General features: G+C 41.3%; 1 protein-coding gene across 3 annotated transcripts; it reads right to left on the bottom strand.

The window, feature by feature from the left end:
• Window positions 1–502: 502 nt before the first annotated feature.
• BEST3 (bestrophin 3) lies at window positions 503–25,696 on the bottom strand. Of its 3 annotated transcripts, XM_032107589.1 has the most exons (10): window positions 25,474–25,696; window positions 21,588–21,757; window positions 19,834–19,928; window positions 19,038–19,271; window positions 13,220–13,374; window positions 12,452–12,529; window positions 11,886–12,038; window positions 8,540–8,620; window positions 7,080–7,231; window positions 503–4,723 (listed from the first exon to the last, which is right to left on the bottom strand). In XM_032107589.1, exons 2-10 carry the CDS (start codon window positions 21,737–21,739, stop codon window positions 3,817–3,819), a joined length of 2,007 nt encoding a protein of 668 aa, XP_031963480.1. In that variant the 5' UTR covers window positions 21,740–21,757; window positions 25,474–25,696; the 3' UTR covers window positions 503–3,816. The 3 variants fall into 3 exon arrangements, with proteins under 3 accessions (XP_031963480.1, XP_031963481.1, XP_031963482.1); XM_032107590.1 differs by lacking the exon at window positions 12,452–12,529; XM_032107591.1 differs by lacking the exon at window positions 21,588–21,757 and having other exon boundaries at window positions 25,474–25,554.
• Between the last annotated feature and the right edge of the window lie 1,081 nt (window positions 25,697–26,777).

Genomic DNA, 26,777 nt, shown 5'->3' with positions numbered 1-26,777 from the left:
ATCCCTCATTTAACAGCAGCAGGGTATTTTTGTTTTCTCTACTATGCAGCAGACTTAACACTCTGGTACATTTTCATTATGTATAAAATATGCATATATTCCTCAAATATGAGTTTGCAGTCAGAGGTAGAGATCCGTTATTTACGACAGAAGATTTTAAGGGTGTTGGGACATGTCCCCGCAGCCAGTTGGTCCCAGAACCAACATCTTGGCTCTATGAATTCCAGCACAGAGTGTGAACACATCCTAGAAACAGGTGGAAAGTCAGGCAGCATGCAGAAGAACTAGCCCTCTCTTTGTTCTGATATATCTGATCCTGCTCAAGATTAACACCATCTGATGGGAGCAAATTGCTGCTCTGACCTACTTGTCTATCCTGGCCCTGTTCTATCCTTTTCCAGCTTTGCCAGTTTCCGTAAGTCTGCCTTGCTGTTCCTGGTAGACATCAAGTTGATTTGCACGACAGGTCAAACCTTTGCCAGAAGTGTTTCTTGAGAGTTCAGTACAACCAGGACGATGGTGTTTCTCAACGTGCCTTTATTGAACATTGCTTATACCCGTGAACATGAATTGTAGATTGTTGGGTTTGCTAAAATAACCCATTTACCATGCTATGGCAAATAGTTTACTGAGAGAAGTGCCCAAGAGAACCCATAATCCCAAAAGATAATTTAATACAAATCAGAGTCCACAGATGTTTGCAAAAAGTGAGATAACAGAGTAAATAAGGAGAGCAAATTTTTCTGGTAACTCATCCCAGCACTAGCTTCTTCACAAGCAATTAACAGATTACTGTAGCTAATGTGGAGCTGGCCCACTGTGTGAAATGTTGGTTGTGTATTACAGATTGCATTGTGTGGCTTCAGAGCTGTAACTCCTAACTTAGCATGCATCTACATGTCTAATAGACACCTCTGTGGGGCTTAACTGAAGCTCTTACCTACCTAATGGCTGCTGTGTGGCCACCTTCACCTCCATCAAATAATGAGCACAGTTTCAGGGCCAGGGAGTGCTGGCAGAGTGAGTGGGAGAGGTAGCAAAATCATTGCTGATCAGATGTCTAATGTCCTGGTGGAAAGCAGCAGCGTGCATCCTAGGCAGCGGCCAGGCTGAGAAGAAGATGAGCAGAGCTGGATGATGAGAAGCTGGGATGCTTAGCAGTGCTGGAATGAAACAAACTGGTGTCTGGGTTGTGGACACAGAGCACTTTGGTCCAATACCTTAAGCCCTGGTGGAAGCTGTGTGGGGTAGAATGAGGAGGTATGGTGGAACTGGACTCTCAATGCAGATTTGTGGTGGACACTTGAGAGTCATCTCTTATTTCTGGCTTAAATTCCCTTACAGTGTGAAGCACAGCTCCTCAAGCTTATATACTGTGAGAAGAGAGCTAGATAATGGGTCAGGCTTCCTTCACAGCTGCTGAAAGCTCTTCCTATACATGCACGGCTGGAAGGAGTATGGCCAAACTCCCCAGGAATTTGTATTGCTCTCCTGACTTTAAAAAAGTGCTATAGAGGGGAGCAGCAGTTACTTTTACTTTGTTTCTAGCTGTGTGACTGGAGCTGTCTGGCTATCCTTAAAAATGTGTTGTTGATACTTAAAATTTGCCATTTATTTAAGTTAAGCTCATTGGCAAATTAAGTTCCTTGACAATTGCAGATACAATTAGATTGAGAAAACATTTAATTGGAAACTGTGGCTTCAGCTACAAGAAGAAAGAAGGAATTGGGAGAAAAAAGGGAATGCTTCCTGAAGTTGGGTAAGGGGCATTCAGAAAATTGGACTCCTAGGCTGAGGTGCTGTTTACTTCAGTATAATTTCACTCCATAGAGTTTCTCATTTTGTTGGTCAAACCTGAACATAGCAACCTGAATTGCCTGAAGACTTGTGGAGTGGCAAGGGTGAGGTTGCACTAGAACACTGGACTCCAAGCTGTGATCAAATTTCAATAAGCTGCTGTCAGACACCAGTGTCAGCTCATCTCATGGTGTGAAGAAGTCTGTCCATTGGTGCCTGACAAATCTGTGCTTGGCTTTTCTGCATATCTGGAATTCCCATAATGTGGGTTTAAATGGTGCTTCCTTGGGCTAAGTGTCCTGTGTTTCCTAAACCAATGAGATACATGTGCTTTTGTCTAGTGTCTTGGAGGATTTGAGAGTGTGGCTCTGCTCAGACCTTGCCTAATATACAGCAGCAGGAGCCAATTCCCAGACTGAAATAAAGCTGGAAGAAGTAGAAGTGAGGAGAGTGGTTGATTTTGTTCAAAGCCTACTCAGATGACATGGAGTCCTGCTGTATGTGACAGCCTGCTAGAAGGGCTTCTCACCTAAGTTGTTGGCCATAGGAGCAGGAGCAGGCAGGTCTGTTCATCCCCTTCCCAGTTTCAGGGAGTCCTAAAGTCTCCCAGGAACCACTGGTGTTGCCAGTTACCCATGCAGAGAGGCCGGTTTGTTTTCTGAAGTGCACCCTTCTGAGCAAGAGGGCTGGGTGGACTTGCTGTCCATGCAGCCATACTGCCTTTGCTGGCTGTAGCAGACTCATAACTTTCGGTCTCCCCCTCTCTCTGTTCGTTCCAGTCCCTGAGCTTCCTTGTCTCTCCCTTGTCTGGGGAGACCCTCTACTTGGATACTCACTCATGGGAGAATGCTGGCAACATGCTCCAGGCTGCACTTCGGTAAATGTGGGTGAGAGCAAAACCAAGGAGCTGTGGCAGCTTTCCTGGCCTGCTTTGAGACATCTTGCAGGAGTCATAGCTGAAAGGCCAGGTCACTCCCAGGAGGTTTAGGGAGGTGGCTTGGTCACCCCTGGAGTAGCAAGAGCCACCTAATGCTGACTCAGGTTTGTATGTGTGCGGTACATCTGGGAAGCATGGGAATGGGGGACAGGTTTAGGAAGTGGAGAACAATTTTGCTAGCAGCCATGGACCACTTTGTTTTCTGCCTGGGATGACTACAGCCCATGCGCTTCCAGCTGGAGATCTCCACAAGACTGGAGCCCTAAGCTTAGTAGCACCTGCAGCTCTATCAGCTCTTAATAGAGTGCTGAAGCCCTGTCATCACTAGGGAGGCTGCCTGAGAGCCTCCTTTTACAATAGACTGTCACTGGGTATGCCACATATGTGCTCCAAGGCTCAGACATCCCATGCCCAGCTCATCAGCTGTTTTGCACCTTCCATTTTTAAAAATGAAATTAAATATTTAATAATTTTAATTTTTCTTCTCTTTAGTGGCATAGCCTCATCAGGAGCAGGGCAGGATACTGTCCTACGCAAATGAGGGGCCTGATTTTTCAAGTGTCCCTTCAGGCAGTGAGAGATGGTGGGCTGAATCTCTTCAGGCTGAGAAGGGAATTGAGCCCACCATCTTGCCTTTGAGCCACATAAGCAGAAACCAAAACTGTTGGTGGATCTTACAGGGATGTCATGGACTTCAAGCTGATGGAGCAGACAAAGGCAGCAGAGTTCAGTGTGTATCCAAAGTGGACAGAACCACCCCCACTCTTCTGATAACCTTAGTGTTTCCTCTAGCTGAGCCTACACAGCTTGCTGCCATATACACCAGCTGAGTGGATTTGCACCCACTCCTGAGGCTCTCAGTTCTCTGTGTAAATGTATTTCCCACAGGGTCACAGATTTCAAGCCAGTGACCAAGTGGCTTAAAGTATGTCACCTCCTATTTAGGTGCCCAAATCCTCTGTTGGTTCTTGTTTGTGACTTGTCTGAGTATTGAGTCTGCCCTTCTGCACTTTCAGCAAATTTGTGTGAGAACCATGTACAAGAGAAGACAAGAAGTTCAGTCAAACCCAGAGGAAGAATGGTCAAAGTTTTCTTTCACTTTCCGCATGAGAAAATTCTACTATGGCTGTTTCTTTGCTGTCCAGGTTTTCCCATAAGTCCTGCATCTCAAATGTTTGCACAGCAGAAGCAGAAGTAACATTTTTTGCATCACTGAATGTCCTTTGTTGTGAAGTTGTCCCAGAATTTGTTGAAGGCGGTGCAGCATCAGCATTTGATGCTGTACTAGGACTATGGAAGCTTGGTAAACTCCATCTCTGAAGGCTTCTCTCATGATCTGTTATGAGACCAGCTATGTTACTAACCTGGGGCTCATGTTTGGGCTCTCCTATCACACTAGGAAGTGACTGATGCACGTCTGAACTTGAGACGTATGGAGTCATTTCTGGTGGGAAAAAGTGTTGGTTCAGAAGGGCCACATTTGCCTCAGATAGGATCCTTTGGAGCTTCTCTTCTGGCATGCTTGCAGAGCGCTCTGTGGGCAGGTCTGGTTTGTCCAGCATATCAGGTGCAATCTCCTTGGCTTCAGAGATGATAACCTCAGGAACTGGCCTGTTTGTCTCGGATGAGGTGTCACTGTCACCAAACTGTGCCTCGTTCCTTGAGGTTTCTGTTATGGGTCCAAGCTCTCGGCTACCATGAAGTCTGCTACTTCTGTTAACTCCTTCATGTTTCTTCTTGAAGCTTGAGGTAGAGCGCCTCCCTCTTGTGTGCATTTCCTGCAGCCGTCTGATGTGCCCCTTTTCATCTGCTGGGAAAAAGACCGAATTCTCACTTGTCTGCCGACTGTAGCGGTGGTGAGTTGGGTACGAAGGACCTTCATGGACGCTGAGAAACCTCTTGACTCTTCTCAAAACAGAATATTGTCTCTGATGCTTCTCCTCTTCCCAAGGCCACTCCTCCCCATAGAGGAATTCTGTATCAGCCAGCCTGCCAAATAAAGCCAGGTAGTAGATGTCACTTAAATATAGGAACCATTGGGTTTCTGTGCCCATATATATCCCTCTGTTTCAGAGAGAGGAGCCAAGACACAGGAACCAAGGCCCTAGTGTGTCCCTAAAGAAAAGCAGGAAAAGGATGAGGGTGCCAGGAAAGAGTGTCAGTGCCTTTGATGCAGCCAGATCACACAGAGAACTCTCTACATCCAGGTGTCTCTTCTCCTAAGGACCAGGCTGGGAGGGCGTCCAGCCAGGCATCTAGCACCATTTCATATTTGAGCTGCAGCCTTCTGAGGCAGCTCCACATCATTAAGCTTGTGCTAAGGGTGAGGGAAAGGGGAGAAAGGAGTAGGAACTCGGTGCTGTAGTTACTTTTTCAGGAGAATCCTACAGGCAAAATAACAACAGTGAAAAAGCAACTGCTGGAAACAGAGGACAACAGTTTCAAAAAATGTTGAAATTACTCAGATGGCCAAATCTCTCTCACTTCTGGGGCATGACAGTGTGTCTGGAGGTCTCACCTGTACTCGGTACTCTTCTCCTGCACAGCCTTGGTGCTTCATGAGAACAACTACTGCTGCACGTGCCAGTCAATTCAGTACATGTCACTGACTCAGTGCAGGCCGGACAAGCCAAACGGGCCCAGTTACCTGTCCTAAGGACAAGAACAGCAAAGGGGCTTGGGCCAAATCTGAGGCAAGGAGCACAGGCAGGCAACACTAACCTGGAGGGACAGAGGATCTTCATCCAGCATTTGTGAAGATCATGGAATAGTTTGTGTTGGAAGGGACCTTTAGAGGCATCTAATTCAACCCCCTGCAATGAGTGGGGACATCTTCAACTAGATCAGGTTGCTCATTGCCCCATCCAACCTGGCCTTGAATGTTCCCAGGAATGGGACATCTACCACTTCTTTGGGCAACCTGTTCCAGATGTTAGCTTGAGGTGACTGGAGAAGACTTTGGTTTTGGGCTCAAGCTTTATATATTTGCTTTGGACTTGGAAGAATTTTTAGAGCTTGTTTTTGACGTTTGATAAGATCTACCCATTATTTTTAGAGATACAAACAGAGAAGTGGTTCAGATGAGAAGATAATTAATAAAAAAATCAACACATCAGAGCTGTTTGCATTCCACAGGGGCTATCAGGGAGCTACTTTTCATTCACTCCTTCCTTAATTTTTTTGTGTGAAGTACTTCTTATTAAAAAATTGTTTGCTGACTTAATGATGTTTCTTCTTTGCCACCTTTTCCCCCTAGAAATTGCCTTAAAATGAATTACATTCTATGAATTTTTCTTCTTTACTTTTTTACTTTCTTCTTTACTTTTCTTTTTGCCATTTTATGGTTTTTCCACAAGGAAATAACTTCTGAAGAGGCGGTATGTGATAAAAGGAACTCATATAAACCATTGTCCTTTGTAGTAGAATGCATGCGAAAATGAAAAAATAAGAGGAACAAAAATGAGAAAACCACAATTTTGAGGCCAAATGAAACAAAAAATTAAAGACATTTTATTTTGATAATGGTGGGAAATGATGGGAAAATTGTAAATATCTTGAGATAATTTTTAAAGTTAAAAAAAATGGCTTCTGTAAAGTTTTAAAAAAGATTTTCAGATGAGAACATCTACTTGCCTGGTATTTTTTCAGGCATGATATTTTTATACTTATTGACCCGCCTATATTACAGCATGTCACAAGTATTTAAACTAACAGCTTCTAAGCTAACTTGCCTATCCCTGATTTCTCATATAGATCCTGACAACAGGGGGCAATCCTATACCCTCTATGTTTCTTTCTAACCATTGTTCTTTGCTGATCTCTGCAAATAAATCCTCTTCATACCCTCACAAAATCTGACCATTTCAACTTCCATGCCTAGATTATTAGCAGATGAAAAGTCATACAACATTTAAGATGACTTCTTGTTGATCTTCACAAAAATCTGAACTGATTTTAACTGTCAAAGAAATAGCTATTTTACTAACTGGGGATGCATGAAGAAGCTGTAGTAAAGAAAGCACTATTAAGAGAAATCAGTCACTGTCTTCAGGTATCATCCTGTGCTCAGAGGCTATCAACAAACCCTCCCTGCAAACACGCTCTATTTATTGGTTATACAATTTAAGATATGCATGCACAATTTGGATGAACACATGGACCGCTGGAGACATCATCCCACCAATAGCAGCCTGTCCACTCCCATCTAATTTCTTTTTCCATTTCCATCTTGCCCTCTTGCAGTACTGTCAGAGCCCGCATCCCTGCACTGACTGTCTGCCAATCAGCGTGGGCTGTCGGGGTGGTGATCTTTCTGATGGCATTAAGGACCCCTAGTGCCACTCACCCCATTTCAATAGTTGATCCAAGAAATGAAGGAATACAGTAATCAGCAGCTGCTTTTGTGTAGGGTGGCCGGGCAGAGGTATCATTCCAGTAAATATCTTTCTCCATCCTTGGCAAGTTCATGTGCATCTCATCCACCGCCAGAAGTGAAACCTTAGATTTTTTTTGTATAAATCATGTCACTTTCAACATAGTGCAGTATAAGAAATAGTCTGCTTTATACTCCCTGGGTCAACATTTCTTTCAGAAACCCTTTAACATAAGCTGTGTATGATGGCCTGGGCATTAGGAAGAGACTCAGTATGATAAAATAATCCCCCTATATCTGCCTATACTCATGAAAGCATAAATTTTATCATAACTTGAGTCTTCTGTACTGCAAAGATATTTATGCCAGATTGAAGTCCTTCCCACATATATAATGAGTTAAATGTGATCCTTCACGTGCTATGGAAAGTCTGTGTAAAGTATTACACGTGTTCCTTAAATGTCCAGAGGTCAAGAATCTTTCTGATAGGTTTCATTGCCATTTTAAGACATTTTGAATCAAGTATGTGAATATTCTTCTAATAAGTTTTACACAACAGGCTCTAAGGCACAGTAGCATGAATACCCTGAAGTGGTGCTAAGCCAGAGGGCATCTTTGTCAGTGTGAAGTCCTTTCCCACTCTTGCACGTACCTGCACTGATTACTTTGGTTATTTTGCTTAATTTGGTGGTTTGTTTGGCCCTTGCTCCCCCTAACTCCTGGGCTCTGCTTTGCTGAAGTGGAGTCCGACAGCAGCTCAGCCAGCCCTATGTTTGGCTCTATGCAAGGGGAACAGCAGGTGCTGTGAGACCTCCTCATGTCTCTGAGCTCCTTCACAGCACAACCGACAGGGCTCTTTGGGAATCAGGGGTACCTGCAATAAACACGTGCCCTTGTCATCTCAAAGCTCCTGCCACTGGGGACACTGGCTCCTGTGCTGACCATGGATACTGCCGTGCCTGGCAGCATCAGAACATGAATCATGGTACTGGCCCTGCTTATTAGTTCAGGGCCCTGCTTGGTCTTTTTTAGTATTTTTGATGCCTTTCTTTTTAAAGGAAGGTTCATGTGCAATATTTTAATCTCAAGACATTCAGATTAGCAAAACATGTTCTTATCTATGTGGGAATGGCTTCTGGATTTTGCAGGATTGACCTACATTACAAGTTTTTCCAGGCATAGAGTGATCTTATAATTTAAGGTCAGCTGTTTGCATGCTTATTCAGGCATTTTAAATGCCAAATACCAAAATCAAGACGAATTAGCTTGTAAAAACAAACTCTGTGGATCACAGCCATAGGTAAACCTTCAGGGAAAGAGTATGTTTTGCTGACACTTGTTGCCCTAATTTGTTCCTCTATATATGACATTGTATTAGATGTAACGATAACGTATGGTAGAGTAGAGCTGGAAGTAGAAATAACAACAGCAACCTGTAAATTTCTATCGATGCACCAGTTTGTTTCAAAATCATCATCATCTTCTCCAAACGGATTAATGAGTTGTTCAGCGACCTGGAAAGAAAATGAGACAGTGAAGAGAGGTTGGAATGTCATGTCAGAACTACTGCTGCAGAGAAAGTAGGATTGGATTTTTCCCTCTCTCCCTGCCTGTCACTTGCAATCATAGCTTGGGCTCTGTGTGATGGTTCTGCCAGCCTAGCAAAGGAACAGCTTGCTTTCACTATAGATTCATATCTCTGTGCCTCGCTGGTGCTGTCAATCATAATCATCAGCACTGGCCTACTGGGAACTGAGATATGTCTGGACCAAGGTAATTGTCACATACAATAGTCATTACCTTTCCTTAATGTTGTCTTTGGCTCATTAAAATGAATGGTTTAGCAGCTAGAGGCTGTTATTGCACTATTGTCTGCAATAGTCCACCAGCCCGTGGGGTCAGTATTCCCAAGCCTTGCAGTTGGACTCTGCTGGAGGGAGTAGAGCTCATCTCTCCACCTCAGCCCTCAGCCCCTGCTTCTTTATCGGGGTTAACCCTGATGGCAACCTTCCAAGGCTTTTGAGAAAAAGCAGCCTACAAAAGAACTTTACTCAAGTCAACTCTGTGCATCATGCTAGCCAAATCCAAGAGACAGAATCCGAGTCTGTTCTTTAATTCAGCCTGCTGGTTTGGGTTTCTGTACCTGAAGTGGTTGAAACTGCAGAGCAGAAGTTCATCCTGTGGAGGACACAATCAAACAGTGAGCTGAGACACCTTCATGGTGAGGCACCTTTGTCTGGGAACTAGTCTGTAAAGGGAACCCTCTCTGGCTGCCCACATCCAGTGGAAAAAACCCAAAGACTGCCCCCCATCCCACAATCACTGAAGTACATTGCAAGGAGTAAGCACATAGCTGCTGTGGGAGGAAAAAAATACTAAATAGAAAAAAAAAGTTTTAGGAAATTCAGACTGCTTCTCTATTTCCTTTCTCCTCCATGCTTTTCTCCTTCTGTTTATATTTTTAATCCCTGGTTTTGAAGCTGATCACATTCTTGATAACCCTTCCAAACCTTCCTAGTTGTCATCAGGGCCATGCCCAGGAGCAGGAGTCAGGTCCTTGGTTTAATGTGCGTATGGGTAAAGCGACTGTATGATTAAACACTCCTGTTCATTAACCTCACTGTGGACAGCTATGATCTAAATAACTTACAGCTGTAAGGTGGTTGGTCCCTGGATATTTTTCCTACATGCCTCTAGGTTGTATCTGTGGATAAGCACTTGCTGACTGTCCGAGGCCACCACTTCCCAGGCCAGCACTGACACACAACAAAAGAACGGCTGAGTAGGTTAACACTACAAAAACACCTGTAAGGTGGGAGGAGTGAAAGGAGACATGGGTCACCTCTGCTCACATTCATTGACATGGTATTAAATGTTGGGTACAGCTGCAATAGGAAGGAACCAGAATACAGTCTGTGTTGTGGCTTTCCAGGGAAGACATGAATTAGCTTCATGTAAACCAGCAGATCACCACCCAAAAATCCACCATAAAACCTATCACATCAGCTTAAAAATGTGAACAGGACTGGGACAGAGTAAACAACAATGGTGGCCTTTTTTTGGCTGACCTGGTCCTGGCATGTGAGACATGACTTTATTCTCCAGAAAGGAATATAGTGCTGGACAACTAAACTCTGTATTTGGACAGTCCATCTGCCCCTGTAATGAAAATGGGGATTTAGAAATGTCTCATGTAATGGGAAACTTTGGCCCTGTATTATAGGAATAACAGACCAGGCTTGAGGCCAAGGAATGAGCTCAGTTTACCCATTATTTCTGAGGAATTGCCAAGTTACTGGAAGTCAATATCTCAGGGCCCTTTTTGCTGCCTGGCAGCTAAAGTCCAACACACTCAGCCGGAAACTGGCTGTAACCTTCAAGACAAAAATTTCCTGACTTGGGGCACTGAAGGTTTGGACAAACCTTCAGTCTGAGGAAACACTGCTGATATTAAATTAGCTTTTTAAAACTTCTTCTCCTCCCTTTCATTTCCTTATGCAGAAGATTTTTCTGTTACAATGGCACCTCATACCTGCCACAGGCAGGAGTTGGCTGGAAGCTCTGAGCCTAACTGGAAGAGATGCTATTAACATCCTTGGGTGCTGAAGAAGGAAAACCCATTTCCTCTCAGGAGCACCAGCAGGGCAGTCAAGAGGAACAGCTTACAGTTTTTAACCATCTAGTATAACCCTGGAAGACACTGCCTAGAGATAAAGCCTCACTTTTCTCCAGGAGAAGTTGCTACCTTCACTGTACCAGCCTCCCTTCCTCTCTCTTCTGCTCCCATTCAGGCTGGTCCCTATGCAGCAAAATCCCTTTCCCCCGATTTCCTAGGACACAGGACTAGAGGGACTTGTCCTGCAGGTGCTTCACTTTTCCTCACAATCTGCCAGCTCGGTGTGCTGCCTTCTCTACTCTGCCCTTTGGAGCTGGCTGCAGGAAGGTGTCTCTAAAACTGGCCAACTTTGTTCAATTTATATTCTAACAGACAAGATAGCTGTATGTTTTCAGCCATGATTAATAAACACAAAAGGAAATCTTAATGTGCATAGACCCCAGTGTAACAATTTGCTTTTTATTTGAAACTGTTTTCCAGTTAGTTTATTGCAGAGGAGAGAACCACCTTGAGGTATGTGGCTTAATAACTCCACTATCAGATTGATTGTGATATGTTAGCCTAGCAGTCATCAATGGGCTGATGGACAGCATCCAATTCCTCTATAACTCTTTAATGAACATTTTTATGCAGCGGAGTTCTAGCCAATATTGTCTGTCACTCTTTCATAGCCCTCTGGAACTGAGGACCGTTAATTACCTGCATCTGATGAGGCTAACAGCAGATACTACTGGCTTTGATCATAAGAGGAAAGTATCATTCAGTCCCTTTCAGCTGATGCCAGGTCTGCAGCCATATTTTCTCATTGCAGGATGGAGTGGGAGAAAGTTTTTTTTTAATCTCTTTTCTGTCACTTTATAGTTCAAGTCCTGAGACCTGATTTTTGTGGGAGTAATACTCCCTTGGGGAGTTGTGGCTGCATTGGTACTACTAAAATGGGTTCTTTCATATTCACGGCCATTTCTTACCATACAGTCTCTCAGGTGGAATTAAAAATGCATTGCATGATATTTCTACATGACTACAGAATACTTCAGGCTGAATTCACCTCTGGTGTAACTTCAGTATTCACTGGTGATTTTCCATGTGTGTCATATATCTTGACACCTTGACCAGACCCTCAGGGAGGGTTCCCCCATCACCTGTCCAGAAAGCTAATTTACCTTGAGCCATCCTGCGTAGAAGAAGAACTGCAGCAGCGTGAAGATTGGAATGTAAATATCTAAGTCATGTCCCTGATACCCTTGGTCAGTATCCAAAAATTGGCGCCCTATCAGGCAGGCAAAGAAAAAAGTATAGACTGCGAGAGTAACAACCTGCAAAGAACAGAACTTCATTGAAATAATGGAATAATACAGTCTTATGCATAAGGCAACACATACCCGAAGGCCTTTGACTGCCTTTTGCCATATAATTTATAAATCTGTAGGAGGTATTGCACATACAGAGGCCACAGGAATAATTATGACCAGGAAGAACACTCAGCAAACATAAAAACATTTCAGTGCTTCTCTCTTCCAAATTATGCAAGATCTTCAGAACATCTCTGCATTAAATATGCCTTAAATAGTTAGCCAGGCCTCCACAATCCTGCATGAGTGAACCCATGCTCAATATCTCAGAGATTCTGGTTAAGACTATGAATGTTTTATACCATGAATGTTTTGTACCAACCCCCCCTTTTATGGAAATTGTGTTTTGAATTTTTTACAGAATAATAGCTCAGTACCTGGGTATAGACCAGTGGAATTCCAACCCAGTCATAACCAAACAAAAGACTACACCAAGACCGGTACTTATTCATCTCCTAAGAGGGGGAAAAAAGCCACAAACAGCAAGAAACCACAACAAAATATAATTGTGTGGGGTACAATTCTGAATTATAAATATTTTGTTACAGTTCATTTTTGCACATATAAAAAGACAGGGAGAAAAGAAAGTATAGTTTATATAAATTGATACTATAACTGTACCCAGCACCCTATTTGAATATTGACTTGGTTTATGGAGTTGGAGTGCTTAGTATACTTTGTATTTCTTCACAATTCATCTTCTGTTTCCATCTTATCCGTAGTCTAGTGATACATGAAAGAGAATATATTATATCATAAAAAGGATGTTTTACCACTTAATGAAATATTCAGGGAGATTATCGTCTCTGAAACTGATAATAAAATCTTCAAAATGCCAAATTATTCTCATTTCTCATATTCTCAGCAATGGAACAAGTATGAATTTACAGTGATGTTACAACAATTTTTTACCCATCAATTTGTTGCTTCTTTCAATACCTTCTTAGTCATATTAAAAAAAAATCCCAGGGAACGCTGCTTTGTGTGTACATTGGTACACAAAGAAAAGTGGGATAAATCCTGAGTAAGGTCATTTAGATGACACAGGAGACTTGTGCACACTAAATAGAATCAATTATGTAAGTGAAAAGCTACCACATAGCAATTTTGGATTAGTTTTTTGTAGATTTACTTTTGCTACTTACGTTCATCAGTGTCTGCAGATCCACACTGTCTCGAATTCTTCCCTCTTTTCGTGCCTTCGATGCCAAATTTCCAAACCAGACAAATGGGACCCAGTATTTCAGGTGTGGAGACTTAAGGTCATCAAAAAGTTTTCTTTCATATCTTGTCATAAAACCTGTTTACCAAAAAATGGAAACAACCTTCATTTATTCTGTGCCTTCAGTGCTATTGATACTATAAATTTGGAATATGTTTCTATCTGTTGATGTAATGTTTGCATAGAATCCTGCTAAACACAACTTATAATTCTAACTAGTAACCTCCTCTTTTTGTTTTTTTTTTTTTTTTCCAGGACAGGTCTCTCTTGAAACAACTTCTTTTTGCATTAATTACGTATGTTAAATTCCTCTTTACCAATACAGGCAATAATATGCTATCACTGTGTTCTCATATGTAACTGCTGACATATGGTAGATACATAGAATACTGAGAATTGTACAAATGACTCTCTAGTTTCCTATTCTACTTTCAGAAAAATAAGGAACTGGATATATCAGTCAAGACACAATCACTTTTCAGCAATGATGGCTTTCAGAAGCATTTCGACATACACTGTAAGGGCAATTACATGACCTGAATCTGATAATTTTCTGTTAAATCTGCAAAGCAGTGAGCAAGCAACAGAGGATACAAGTGCACGCATGAAACAGAGCCCAACAGAGAGTGTGCCTTCTGCCAGTGAAATACTTTCCTGACAGATTGTTTCATGTTTTCGTTTGGGTTATGAAGGCGTGCAAAGAGATGAAGAGGGAATCATGCACAGAAATCCCGCTGCTAAGTGGACACTGGGCCAGGTGACATGCTGTGGGGCTGCAGGCTGAAGCTGCTCACCGCCTGGCAACTTGTCTTGCTGGGGTGCTGGGAAGGTATTAGGTTTCCTGAAGAGTTCCCCTGCCTCGTGAAGCCCTGCTTCCCCCTGCTGCAAGCAAGTCCAAGGTCACATAACACGGGAGCCAGGGCTGCGTGTGACAAATCCTGCACCAGAGCCAATCACTGCCTGGGACTGGCATGGGAGCAGCTGGCTTTTGAAGCAACACCTCCTCCCCCTTGGGGAAGAAAACTCTGCTCTGCTGTACTCCTTCCACCCAGGCTTTGACAAAAACAACCTCAGAAAATTCACATTTTCCTTTTTCCAAGTCCTGGATTTTTTGATATTGGAGCAATCATCATGTTTGGAGGATCTTAGTTTTTGCTCACGTTTGTGACATCTATCAGGGTGGGTATAAAGCTTCTTTTGTTGTGTTGACATAGCTCTGAAACAGGACAAAGTTAGTAACATGACAGCCTCAAAATAGAGAGCTCAGCCAATCAATTACAAGTTTGAATGCTGAAAATCCTGTAAGGGAATTGACAGTAGACTCCAACTAGTAACTAAGGATATGTCCATTATTGCTAACATTGCTAAAGATACATGAGGCAGCAGACAAATAAATATATAGAAACTCAGTTGTGTTGCATAGAAATGTGAATAAAGTTAAAGGAGATTTGCTAAACACAGTGATCTTAAATATTTTGTTGTTGAGGGAAATGTCATTATTGTACAGTTGGAACAACACTACACAGGAGGTATGAAATACTGTAACTACTGAGAAGGAAGGCAAGGACTGGCCAGAAAATACTGTGGAAGAGGAAATATTCAGCAGCAAGACACAGTACTCATGCAGCATCATAGAATTTGAGAACAGAATAACATAAAGCTTTTAAAAGTTTCCTGGGCATTTTACAGCCATCTCTCATAATCAACTTCACAGAAATAATCAGGCAACCAGACAAATTAACCTGCTAGTCATGACTCCTGACTCCTGAAAGTTAGTCTTTCAGGCTGCCTTTAGTTTTTGTCTGGCCAGCCTGCTCATTACAGGACAGGAAAAGATGTTTCTGTCAGGCTGAAACAACAGATAGAAAAACAAAAAATTGAATCTGGAGTAAACACTGGATGCAAGTCACTTGGAGGCTCTGGAAAGACACAGCCTGAGGGGGTGACAAAGAACAGCAAGGATCAGTTCAACTTTCCACTGAAATGGAGCACTTTTTGTTCAGGAAAGCCCAACAAAGTATGGTGCTTTTAATTATAAAGTTCAAATTGACATTAAAGTCTTTGTGTTAATATTGATTAAATATTCTCTTTGTTGAATATTAATAATGCCTAGTATTCTTATTGCAGAAAATACTAATTCTGGATTGCTCTTACTGCTGGCAATACAGACAACATACAGTTGAGAATATCTCGCTGTTATTGCAGTGGTAAAGAAACACCTTATATTCCATCAAATACAGGGGAGGATATCAAACCTCAGCTATTAAAATTACATGGTTTCTTAATATGGTCATGCTATTTTTATTTAGGAGTATTCAAAGAATTAATCAAGAAACTCTATAAACAAGTACACTGGTTTTGACAAGCACTGGAAGACTGGAGCAGCTCCAGAAAACAGGAAATATTTGTCAAATATTGTGCCAAGATCTTGAAAAGGATGATCTAAGGAATGACAGGGTACTGAATCCTTGTGAAAGGATGAGAAGAGTGACATGGAGTGCAATCAATAAATAATCAAGGGACACTAATGTGAACAGTGTCAGCCAAAGAGATCTTACAGGAAAATTATTGATGAGAACACAAGCCTGGCTGGAAAAAAATCACTCATGCTCTCCCTTAAGTGATTCAAAGAATATTCAGTTCTCCTGTTGAAACTCAGTGGTTTGAGACAAGACTGGTTCAGGTTATTCACACTAAATATTTTGGTATAGTGATAAGAGAAGAAGGAAAATGATCAAGTAGATAGACGTTTCATTTTCTGGTTCTGTGTTATGTGGGAAAGGGTTAATTTAGGTGCCTCCTTCCAGTAGAGGATTTGGGACTGCAGACTTCAGCCATCCGTAGGTATTCATGTTGCTGAGCTCACACCTCATGTTTCTCTTCAGCACTTCCCATCAGCTCTTTTGGGCTGCTCTCTGCTCAGCTGCTCACTCTTTACTCTGTTTTTTAAGAGATGTGTTCTTCAGCATCCAACTTCCCTCTTGCACATTGCAGCCAACAGGATTGCTAGGCTCAGAACGGCTGCTGGACATTTGACACTCATGGCATATGTGCCCCAGCACTCAGCATCATAAAGGAGTGAATCTACATGCATCTACTGTCTACAGTTCCATAAAAAGTGTTAAAACATGAAAAAGAGTCAGAAGGAAGGTCCAGCACTCAAGACTACAGTCTTGACTACAGTTGGTGAAGCTCCTGAGTTTCATTCAAGCCTTTATGCAGTCTGCTAACAGGCAACTATCGAGAGAAAAGTTATGTTTCCTTCTAATTAAAAAAAGAACTCAAACCTATTACAAAATCCAGTGAATACAAAATAACACTGTGCAAGTTCAGACTGAGAATAAAATGTCACTCTTCAACAGCAAGTTCACTGTTGTGAATGTCTGTTCACCTAGGATGCAGTGTAGCCTCCAGTATATCCATCTGAATTTTAAATCTGGGCTGATTATATTCCTAGAAGGTATTATAGCTCAGTCAGAAATTGCAGCGTGATAGAGGATGCTGCTAGCAAGCTTTTGTGCCTTGTGTTACAGATGAGTCAGACTAGATTATCATGGCACTGTTCTTAAATTTAAGATCTTTGAATTTAAGCAGTTCGTTTGCTGAAAAAAGAAGTATGTAGCAATAGTTATGTTGTGGCAGTTCTCAGTTTGACAGAAAAATGCAAGATTGTCACAAGTTGTTTCAATGGTGACTGTCCTGCATCAGATTTGTGCTGTTCATGTTCATATTAAATGCTTCCCTCCCATGCAGTCTGATATGCAATGCCACAGGGAGCTAGGGAGGGAATGATTTCAGAGTATTGTCTAAGTCACTGGATGTTAATAGGAGCAAAATATACCCTCAAACGCTCAGTACTGCATCAATAAAAATTCTGCAGCACAATATGCATTAAAAGTTACAAATTATGTACTGAAATACAGAGCTGACTACACTATCAATACTTATATACACAGTTTATAGTAGAAGATTTTTCACTGTTAAAAAAACCAACAATCAAAACTTGCTTTCCAGTCTACAATTTTGGTACAACACTGTGACATTCTGTATCTTTGGAACAGATTGTCTTTAGCAATGGGGAGGCAGAGCTGGATTAGCTGCCTGGAAATGTTGTAATTTTCCAGTGTGCAGAAGAAGCAGATTGCTGGGGAGAGTGACAGAAGCTTCCTTGACCTCTCACAGGCTCAGGTAAACAGTTTTGTTGAACAGCACAAGGAAGAGAGCTTTAAAATTCAATGAATCCAACAAAAATGGTTTGGTTTTTTCTTTTTTCAGTAAGATCGGTGCATTCTGCCTGCAATTTTTTTTTTAATATCCAAAGCTTCTCACACATATTTGAAATGTGTATATGTATATACACACTGCATATTTTAACTTGCTACAACTTTGCTTACTAATTTCTGCCAAAGGAATAATTGTAAGAAATTCAAGACATTCGGTAGAAAACATGACCTATTTGGAACAGATCCCCATTATCTTTGCATTGGTATTCTACTTCTGACACTGACCATGCCAGTCAGAAGGCACAGTGTCACACCTTGCCTTTAAATACTGAGCAGCCAGTCTTTGATAGACAATCAAAGTGTTACGTGACTGAACTCTCTTCACCATCATCACACTCACTGTGTTATTGAAAGAAACAGAAAACAAAGACATACTTAATACTTAGTATATTTATCCTTGGAAAACTAAGTTTAAGGTAAGGTGTTCAATTTAAATAAAAAACCCTTGGGGTTGAAGGTTTTTTTGAGTAAATCACAACACTTAAAATGTACAATCTATTTAAAATACAGTCTACTTAAAAAAATTGAGATAAAGCTGTACTTGTGAAGTGCCTTCAGAGATCAGTCTCTGATACACCAGACCAGGTTATAGCCCAGACATTGAGACAGAGCCATATAACAAGTCACCATTCCTACTGCATCATGCTATATCACAACTTTGTTATTTTTTGTGCTTTAGAGAATGCTGTACCTGCTCCATACACCTGAGTGTTTGGGGCAGGCCTATTGCCTCCATGATGTCTGAAAGCAGATTCATGTAAGAGTGCCAAACTTGTTTGATTTCTATGGTGTTGTATTGGAATTGAAAAAAGGCCCGGTGGCTCCGGCGGAGGGAGAAAATTGCAGTCCAAAACCAATGTGGTTGATAAGAGCAAACTCCGTTTATTAGCAATCCAGAGGCACTTATATAGCATACCAGCTTGTTAACTCTTAAGTGGCCCAAAACTTACCAAAGCGCATTTCTGGGTCTACATAATTGGACTTACACTGGTAAGCTTCTACAGTTATGTTATGATTAAAAGAATTCAGAGTTCACCTCCCTTCTCTCCTGCTCTTATCTACACAGCTGTACCTTCTCAAGACTCCCTTCTTGTTCCCTGCTTGGTTCTCACAGGGATTTTTCTCATGCAGAGTTTTTCTCACACACAGGCCTTTTGCTTGCAGGCCTATTGCTTGTATAGTTCTTTTATTGATCCCGTAATTCTATCAATGATCCATGCCCCTGATCCCTCAATAATTCTGCAACAGTGTTGCTAGATGAAGACTTTAAGAACATTAGAGATGCACTCTTAAGGTTACGTCATTTAAGTCACTAACTAAAAGATGATTGCTTTGACGTGGGTTAGTATGAGGCACACATGGGGCCACAGGAAAGAAAAATGAGGCTGGCTCCTTCCCTCCCTGAGCCCCTACCTCTGAGGGAAAGGAAAGCAATTGTGGGGAGGCAAACTCCAGTACCTGCTCCTACCACATGGTCCATGGTAGGGAACCTTTTGTACACAGCTGTGCTCACAGAGCGAAAGATCAGCAGAGATGTTAAATTCACATAACGCATGAGAGTCCTCCTTAGCAAGCGCCCATACTCATCTCTGCCCTGGACACAGCTGGAGATGAGGAACATCAGACGATCCGGCCATGGCAAGTTCACAAACTGGTTCCACCAGCGATTCACCACCAAAGTAACGTAGAAACCTGAGAGTTAGAAGGAAAAAACGTCCAGTGCCTATCAGGATTTCAGTTACTTTAATTTTAGTTTGCAGACCATTGTTCACACAGCTAAGCTGCTACATTTCCCAGAATAAATGCAATAAGCAATGCCAAAACCCAGGACACAATAAATACTAATTATTTAATAGACATTGCAGTGTAACAGTACATTCCAGCTGAGTATCTCATACCCACGAACTTCCAAATTTCCTCTTCTGTAGTAAAACTTAGGGTGGATTTAGTTCATCGAAAGATCAGGTACAAGGTATCGGTGTTAGTGGGTACGATCTAGATCTAGATATATGTGTCTAGATCTAAATATAGGGAAATCTATTTTGCTATATAAGAATATATATTAAGAACATGAGCATAAATGTTGATGTGACAAAAGCAACTTGAACTTGAGGAGACCTGTTGGAAGCGGATGATTTATTGTGAACCTCTAACCTCCCACATGCCCCTCAGCTCTGAAACACTTCCATGCACCAACATTCACAAAATGCCTGAACAGAGTTGGAGAATAATTTCACATTTAACTGGTACTTACCAAGCACGAAAGTTACTGGGATTTGTTCAGCATATTTGTCACAGTAAATCGATAATTTTTCAAAGAACCGTTTTTGGCTACCTGTAAGAAAAAATCTGCAGCAAAAATAAAATGTTATCTGTCCTTGCATAATATTCTGGCACTAGCTACTAAGTGCAAACATGTATAAATAATCAGATATGTGCACTCGGGAGCAACCTTGGCTAATGTCTTCAAACAAATTCTTAAAGGTAAAGGCTGAACACTTTAGCATGTATTAAGGAGCCTGGAGGAGACAACAGTATTTTTCCCTAGTCTTTTTAGTTCTCTCAGGACTAATTTGACTGGCACTACTAATTGGATCAATATGCCTGGAGAATCAGTTTGCTGTCCCATACAGACCAAAGAGGTCTAAGTCTTCAAGTAGAGCTTACTCTCCTTTTTCAGAGTGGTACTTAATGGAAATGTTCAGGTCTGCTTGAATTGCAAAAAGTTACCAATATAATTCCTCCGATTTGAAAATGCTACATTGCTGCAACAGTTTTTTTTATTCTTACTCTGAAATTTTTGTTTTGCACAAGATTAAAATACAACTGTATTTATTTTGCAATGAGGAAAATATTCACCAAATGATAGCAAATGGACCATGGCAGCTTCTGCCCATGGGAAAAGATACCTAGTGAAATACAAGCTTCAATATAATTTTTTTTTCATTTGTGTAGGTATTACAGTTATTCTTTCATTTCTTATAAAAGGAACATATAACAAGTACTTGGTGGGTTTTGCTTACAATTGTGCAATAAAAACTGGAGCACATATAGAAAGCTTTCTGTGGTGTATTTACCATGGTCTTCTATTGCCTGACATTTCAGTAAAACTAGATTAATTTAAATAACCGTGACATTCTGTTATTTCTTTATATATTAATGCCATAATTTTCTTTCTTTGTTCACAGGTATAGATTACTGAACAAAAAATAGCGATTAATCAGAGACAAACTGAAGCTCATTTTCTCCTTGCTTCCAATAAAAAGCAGAGATCTAATTACAGATCATGGTAAGAATGGAACCATAATTTTGATACTTCTATGTAATGTACTTCATCCATTAAAAGTTTCACTGTACTAATTGATGCATTGCATCTGTCATACAGGTGTTTAATTCACACCTTGGTGGAAAAAGCAATTCTTCTTCTATTGTGTTCCTCCTGCGTGCTGGATGACACACAGATAATAACCACGTCCGGCTTCCAGGCAGTTTTCCTTGGTTCTCTGCAAGCTTAAAAATCAAGTTTGCATGCCTTCCTTGCTTTAAGCAAAACTTTGCTTTTTCTGGCTATATAACTTCACTCTAAAATTATTACCTCTCAAGGTTGTTATATTCCCACCAAGCAACCAAAACAGAGTTCTGCAGGGAGAACAAAAGGTCTATACCTATGACCTAAAGCAGGGAGGCATGCTCATGTCACAATGTCAGAATGACAAAAGCTGTATAACCTAGGCTAGCTTTGAGTTTTTATTTAGTCTAACTTCAGTGGGACGGTTGCTCAATGCTAGGCTAAAAGTGCAATCAGCTGAATATGATAAACAGTATTGACACCTTAGGTACTTCCTCTGGAACCTTAAAGTAAACATGGAAAGGTAAGCACGTTAGAAAATGTTCAAGGAAAAGACAATAAGTAAATAGTAACCTCCCCCCATCATTCATCAGCCTAACACAAGGAGGTCTGAAATTTCAGTATAACATTTAATGAGATGTGAATTGGAAAGAGTGTACCTGTATAATACACTTATCGCTGTGTAAAGAGTAGCAAAAACAATAAATTCTCTGTACAGCAATTTGTAGATGCTGCCTTTCCACCTTAGGAGTAATCTGTGAAATCCAAAGAAAGTGGCATTTGCTACTTTGCTGGAATAAGTGACTGTCATCGTCTTGGTAGGCTGGGCCTAGAAACGGTAGAAGAGAAGCAGGACACCAACAACATTTTAGACAGCATATCCTAACCTGAATGTACCCTTGTATAGATAGATACATGGATATACATGTAAATTTAAATATATAATTGAATGTGTACACAAATACATGGTGTTTGTATTCATATATATATAGAAAGGGAGGGAAAAAATGAAAATCTTGCAAGCCCTGTTGAGATCGACTGATGCAAGGCTGTATTTGGGCTTTGCATCAATGACCACCCAAACCCAGCAGTTAGCACTGAATGTGGCCACCTTCCTGGGTGGCAGTGGCAGGGACATGTTACACCTCTGAAATCTCTGCTTACTCTCAGTTTGCTCCACTCTAGCGTGAATGAAGAATGGGAAGCAAATTTGTTTAAAATTTTTTTTCAAAACTTTTCAGCTTCTTGGTAAGAGAAGTAAAGCTAAATTCCACAAATGCATGTACATCTCCAGCCAGTATTTTTAGCTGGCTATAGTAATTATAATCATTTCAAAACCAAATGAGATTTGGAGACTGCCTCTTTCATTAACAGTTACGACAGCAGCTGAAATCAGCTGAGGAATGCTGTTATTTCTCTCCTTGGCAGCTAGACTTACTCGTCAAGACTTCAGCATTGCATGGCCACGCAAAACAAGCCATAGGGCTTCTTGGGTAGGTAGGGTGAGACACAGTGTAATTAAAGTACTACTGAAAATACACAGGTAAATTGTGCTGGGTTTGGTACTTGCTTACCCAGCGTAGGGAAATGCTACAGGAAATTCTGTGTGCTTACAACACAAATCCTAACTCCAAATGTGGATGGAAGAAGTTTTATACAGCATGCAAGAAAGAGAATAATTAAGACAAGCTCAAAATCTCAAGAAAGTTACTGTGTATCACAAATATGATTCTTGTCTATATTTTTGTGATGCCACTGTAGCAAATTTATTGGAGGGAGGGAGGAGAAAAATCTGAACTCCTAGTTAATAGATAACTTGGTAGTATTTTGTGCATCTTGGCTGTGTCTCTGATGCAGAGCATAAAGTAAGCCATTAAAATTCAGCTGTAAAAGTGCCACTTCTTATTGTAGTCACCAAGGAAATCAGCAGGGAAAAGACACCATAAGCCTTGTACTGCTGACATACTGTCTCTTTTCCTCTGCAGAATGACTACTCAATATTTGCCAGCATGGGCCTGAAGATTATTTTAGGTTTGTTTTTTTTTAAAGAAGTATGGGTTTTGGTGTTTAGAATCCAAATGATAGTTTTTCTTTTCCTGAGCCTTGGCACAGACCTTTAAATTTTTTGTTGTCATTGTTGTACTCCAAGAAGTTCAATGCAAGAGCCAACCTGTCAGACTGGCATGGAAATGCAGTCCTGTCTGCTAAAAAGCTTGTGGTCAGGACGCAGTGCTTAAGAAAATGGAGGCAAAGATTTCCGTTCTCCAGCAGAGTGGGGCTTTATAAACGATGAAAGAAATCTGTGGGTAGGCTATAGGGGAGGAATGGGGTAAAAAAAATGCTTAAAAATACACTGTGCTTCCTGGAATTGCTGTAGGAGCCTTTAGACTTTGCACATTGATGCTGTGGAGTATGTGTTTAAGCCATATCACCAACAAGTGTGTCTCTATCTCCCCATTAATATCCACTTTGTAATGGAAATCTCCAGTAGGAATGACTGAATGTAGGGACTTAGATCTAGAAAAGATGTCTGATAATGGGAGGGTTTATAGCCTGGCAAGAACCCGGACCCTCAGCACAACACAGGGCCACAACGAGAGGGTGAAGTTAGACAAATGCAGGATGAAACAAAACATACATTGCTAACTGTGGGGGCAGCCAAATATCAGAACAGGGGACTGGATAGTCACCCTCTTGTTTAGGATCTTTAAGCTGAGGACAAATTGTAGGACAGAAGATGACCTTCAGGAAAAATTCACATAGCTGAGACATACAGGGGCTGAGGGGCTCTGCTGGTCTTCCCTGGTATCTGGGCATCTGTTAAACTTTCTATGAGGTCTCTTGTGTTGTGGGCCATAGATGAAAAAAGATTGCTTGCAGCACCTTCGCAGAATCTGCAGCGCTGCAGGAAGGCAGTGATTAGTGTCAAAACCATGACCCTTGGTTTCTGCATAGGAGATTCAGGAAGGATTCATTCCTCCCAGGTATCTGAGACTGCAAAGAGCCAGAAACTAAGCAGCCAGTAGTTAAGCTGGACAAAATGGGTCTACCTTCTCTACAGACCTGAAGCAAATCCTGTCTTGCAAGGCCTAGTGGATGGGCTTTGGCCACAAATGGAGAGCTGTGGTGATAACGGGAATCAGGATTAAGAATATTTCCCCATACATTAGACTGGGAGAAGAGAGTTTTATCCATGAAATGCAATTTGTCTGCTTGATTCTAGCAATTATATTTCACTTAATCACACTCCAGCCATCCCTTAGGACTTAATGCCCTTGACTCTGAACAGAAACTCTTGGAAGATACTGGCTGCCCCTGCTTTTTTCTTTCTGCCTCTGAAATGGGGCAAAGAAAAGTGGGACTGTTACAGCAATTTTAGGTTTTGGTGCCTTCGTTTCTTTGCCTTGCCTTGCCTGTGGTACACTCTGTTTTATCTTCCTGCTAAGCAAATGCTTTCCCTAACATTTACCATTGGGTTCATATAGGGACTTCAGGATAATATAATTCAATATCTTAAAATATACATTAGGTCAGATTAGGTGATTATAGAACAATTTAGCCTATACAAAGCTATGAAAGACAGCTATGTGTTTGTCTGGTTAGATTTCTCAAGACAACAAACACAAATTTATATCTGCATTTGTGGTTTTTTTCTCTGAGAACAACTACAACCATTTAGGTACGGCCTCCCTTTGCAACGACAAGTTTTGGTGTAAAGCCTTGCACTGACTCTGGCTGTTGCACGGTGGGTCCCAAGCCCTTGGTTCACGGGGAGCATGTTGGCAGAGAGTCCTTCCTACATTACTTATGGCTACAGGAAATTAAAAAGCTAAAATTGAGACAGACAGGAAGAGCAAAGCATAATGATGCCCCCCAGCACATTCCTTCCTGAGCACTCTTTTGGCCAGGGCAGAAGAAGGACAGAGTACATTAGATCAGATACCACAGGCACCGGTGTCATGAAAAACGTTCCTATTAATCACATTGCCCTTAAATTCATCAGCAGATATAGGGCTAGGCTTTTTGCTGGTATGGATTTGTGAGTTTTGAGGACATAACATAAGTTATGCCCATTTGATGCCTGTAGAGACCTTGACTCATATCTACGATGCTGCTTTTTTTTTACTCAGTGTTTATTTCCTTTCTGAAACTTTCTCAAGCACAGACTGAAATCTGAGTTATATATTACTCCACTTTTGCTAAGATCATCAAAAGACTTAAGGCATAAACAGCTAAAATATAAGTGTGTCCTCTCCATTAATATCGAACCCAACTGTAAATGGGATTTTTGCCTGGCTGAGAATTTCAGGATGCATTAGGATTCAGAGAGAAACCACAGTAAAAAATCACAGCTATCAGTATTTCCTAACTGACCACGAAAGGCACATTACAGAATGTATAAATAAATAGTACCTCAAGGCAGACCTACCCCTTATCATTGTTTACCTTATTTTTTAGTTTATGGCATAGAAGAGAAAGCGAGTGAGAGAGATTTGAGTTAAGCCAGCTATAAAAATATATTAAGCTTATGTTGTATTCACTGACCTGCTATTTTGATTCAGCAATCCAAGCCCGAAGGCAAATCCTGGACCCTTCCTCTTTCTCAGACGTCCTAAACCAAGTCCCCTTCAGATCCGCAATAATCACCTTGCTCTTCCCTTAACCTGAAGCAAGGGGTTGCTGCTGCTGAGCCCTAAGAGGAGTGGACTGACAAGAACAGGGGTTAAAATGTCTTTCCACTTCTGGAAGTCTGTTTTTGCCAAGTACTCTGTCCTGTCAGTTACACAGGGAACAAACGCAAGCAGCAGCAGCAGCAGCAGCTGCTGATCTTGCTCTTTTCTAGTCTATAATTATAACGCCACTTGCCATCGGAAGGACCTCTTTCATTTGAATGAAGAATCTTGCAATGGTTTTGGCTGGCACATACAGTTTTTTGCATTTTATTTCCTCCAAAATGGGATGGACAAGAAGAGAGCATTTTGTTCTGCAACTTCTCTTGAAAAGTGTTATGTCTCTAGCACGGTCCTGTGAAGACACATCAGTGAATAGCACTGAATAAATACATCTAAATAGGAAGACCAGAGACAACCCCACCAAACCTGAATATGTGCTCCATCTGCACCTTGATCCCACCCTGGAGCACAGATGTTGCTGCATTTCTGCTTTGCTAATTTGATTTGGGAAATCAGGTCTCTGGGGTATGCTGTAGAAATCACTCATGCCTCAAAACAGGCAGAGCTGCTGCTACCAAAAGTCTCAGTGGACCTATTCACAATTGTATATTTCAGCATGTGAAAACCCTTTGCAACTGGAGTTTTTACATAGGACTTCTTTCCCTCTTCCCCTTTGTAAAATGAGATGCACTCTGTCGTTTATGACACAGGGCATTAAGAGTGAGCTGTAAAAGGTGATAGACTGTGAAAGCCCAGGAGATATCACATAATGTTGTCATAAACTTCAACAGAGAATGAAATAATGTGACTGTGAAATAAATTCAAAAAAATGCAGGGTAAGAGAATAAGCAAGATTTATAGATTTAATTCATTTTATGATGAAAGGTTTTCCCCCCTGCCTTAGTCCCATTAAACTATTTGAGGCCACTTATTTAATTAAAACTCTCTCAGAAAGAATGGAAGTTTCTGCCATTGTCTGCCTTTCTTCTTGTTGTTAATGGCCGAAGGAAGACACTTTGATGTCAAAGCGGGCGAGATATTAGACTTTGGCATGTGTGTGTCAGGCAGTGGCCTGTGGCGAAAGATGACAAATCATTTTAGCATTCAGTGACTTGGCATGAAGAAACATACTGCCTGATCCTATTACAGAGACTGCCCTGTGAAGGGAAAATTCTT

Source organism: Corvus moneduloides, chromosome 4 (genome assembly GCF_009650955.1).
Source record: "Corvus moneduloides isolate bCorMon1 chromosome 4, bCorMon1.pri, whole genome shotgun sequence".
NCBI lineage: Eukaryota > Metazoa > Chordata > Aves > Passeriformes > Corvidae > Corvus > Corvus moneduloides.
The sequence above is the reverse complement of the archived record's forward strand: the minus strand, read 5'-3'. Positions and strand labels throughout refer to the sequence as shown.

Bases quoted from the DNA above. Each gene is read 5' to 3' on its own strand.
- BEST3 (XM_032107589.1), bottom strand. From the start codon at position 21,739: ATGACAGTCACTTATTCCAGCAAAGTAGCAAATGCCACTTTCTTTGGA. The intron at 12,530-13,219 runs GTAAGTAGCAAA...TCCCCCTCTTAG, and splicing joins ATCTGCAGACACTGATGAAC to GAGATGAATAAGTACCGGTC. The intron at 12,039-12,451 runs GTACTGAGCTAT...TGTTCTTTGCAG, and splicing joins TTCCACTGGTCTATACCCAG to GTTGTTACTCTCGCAGTCTA.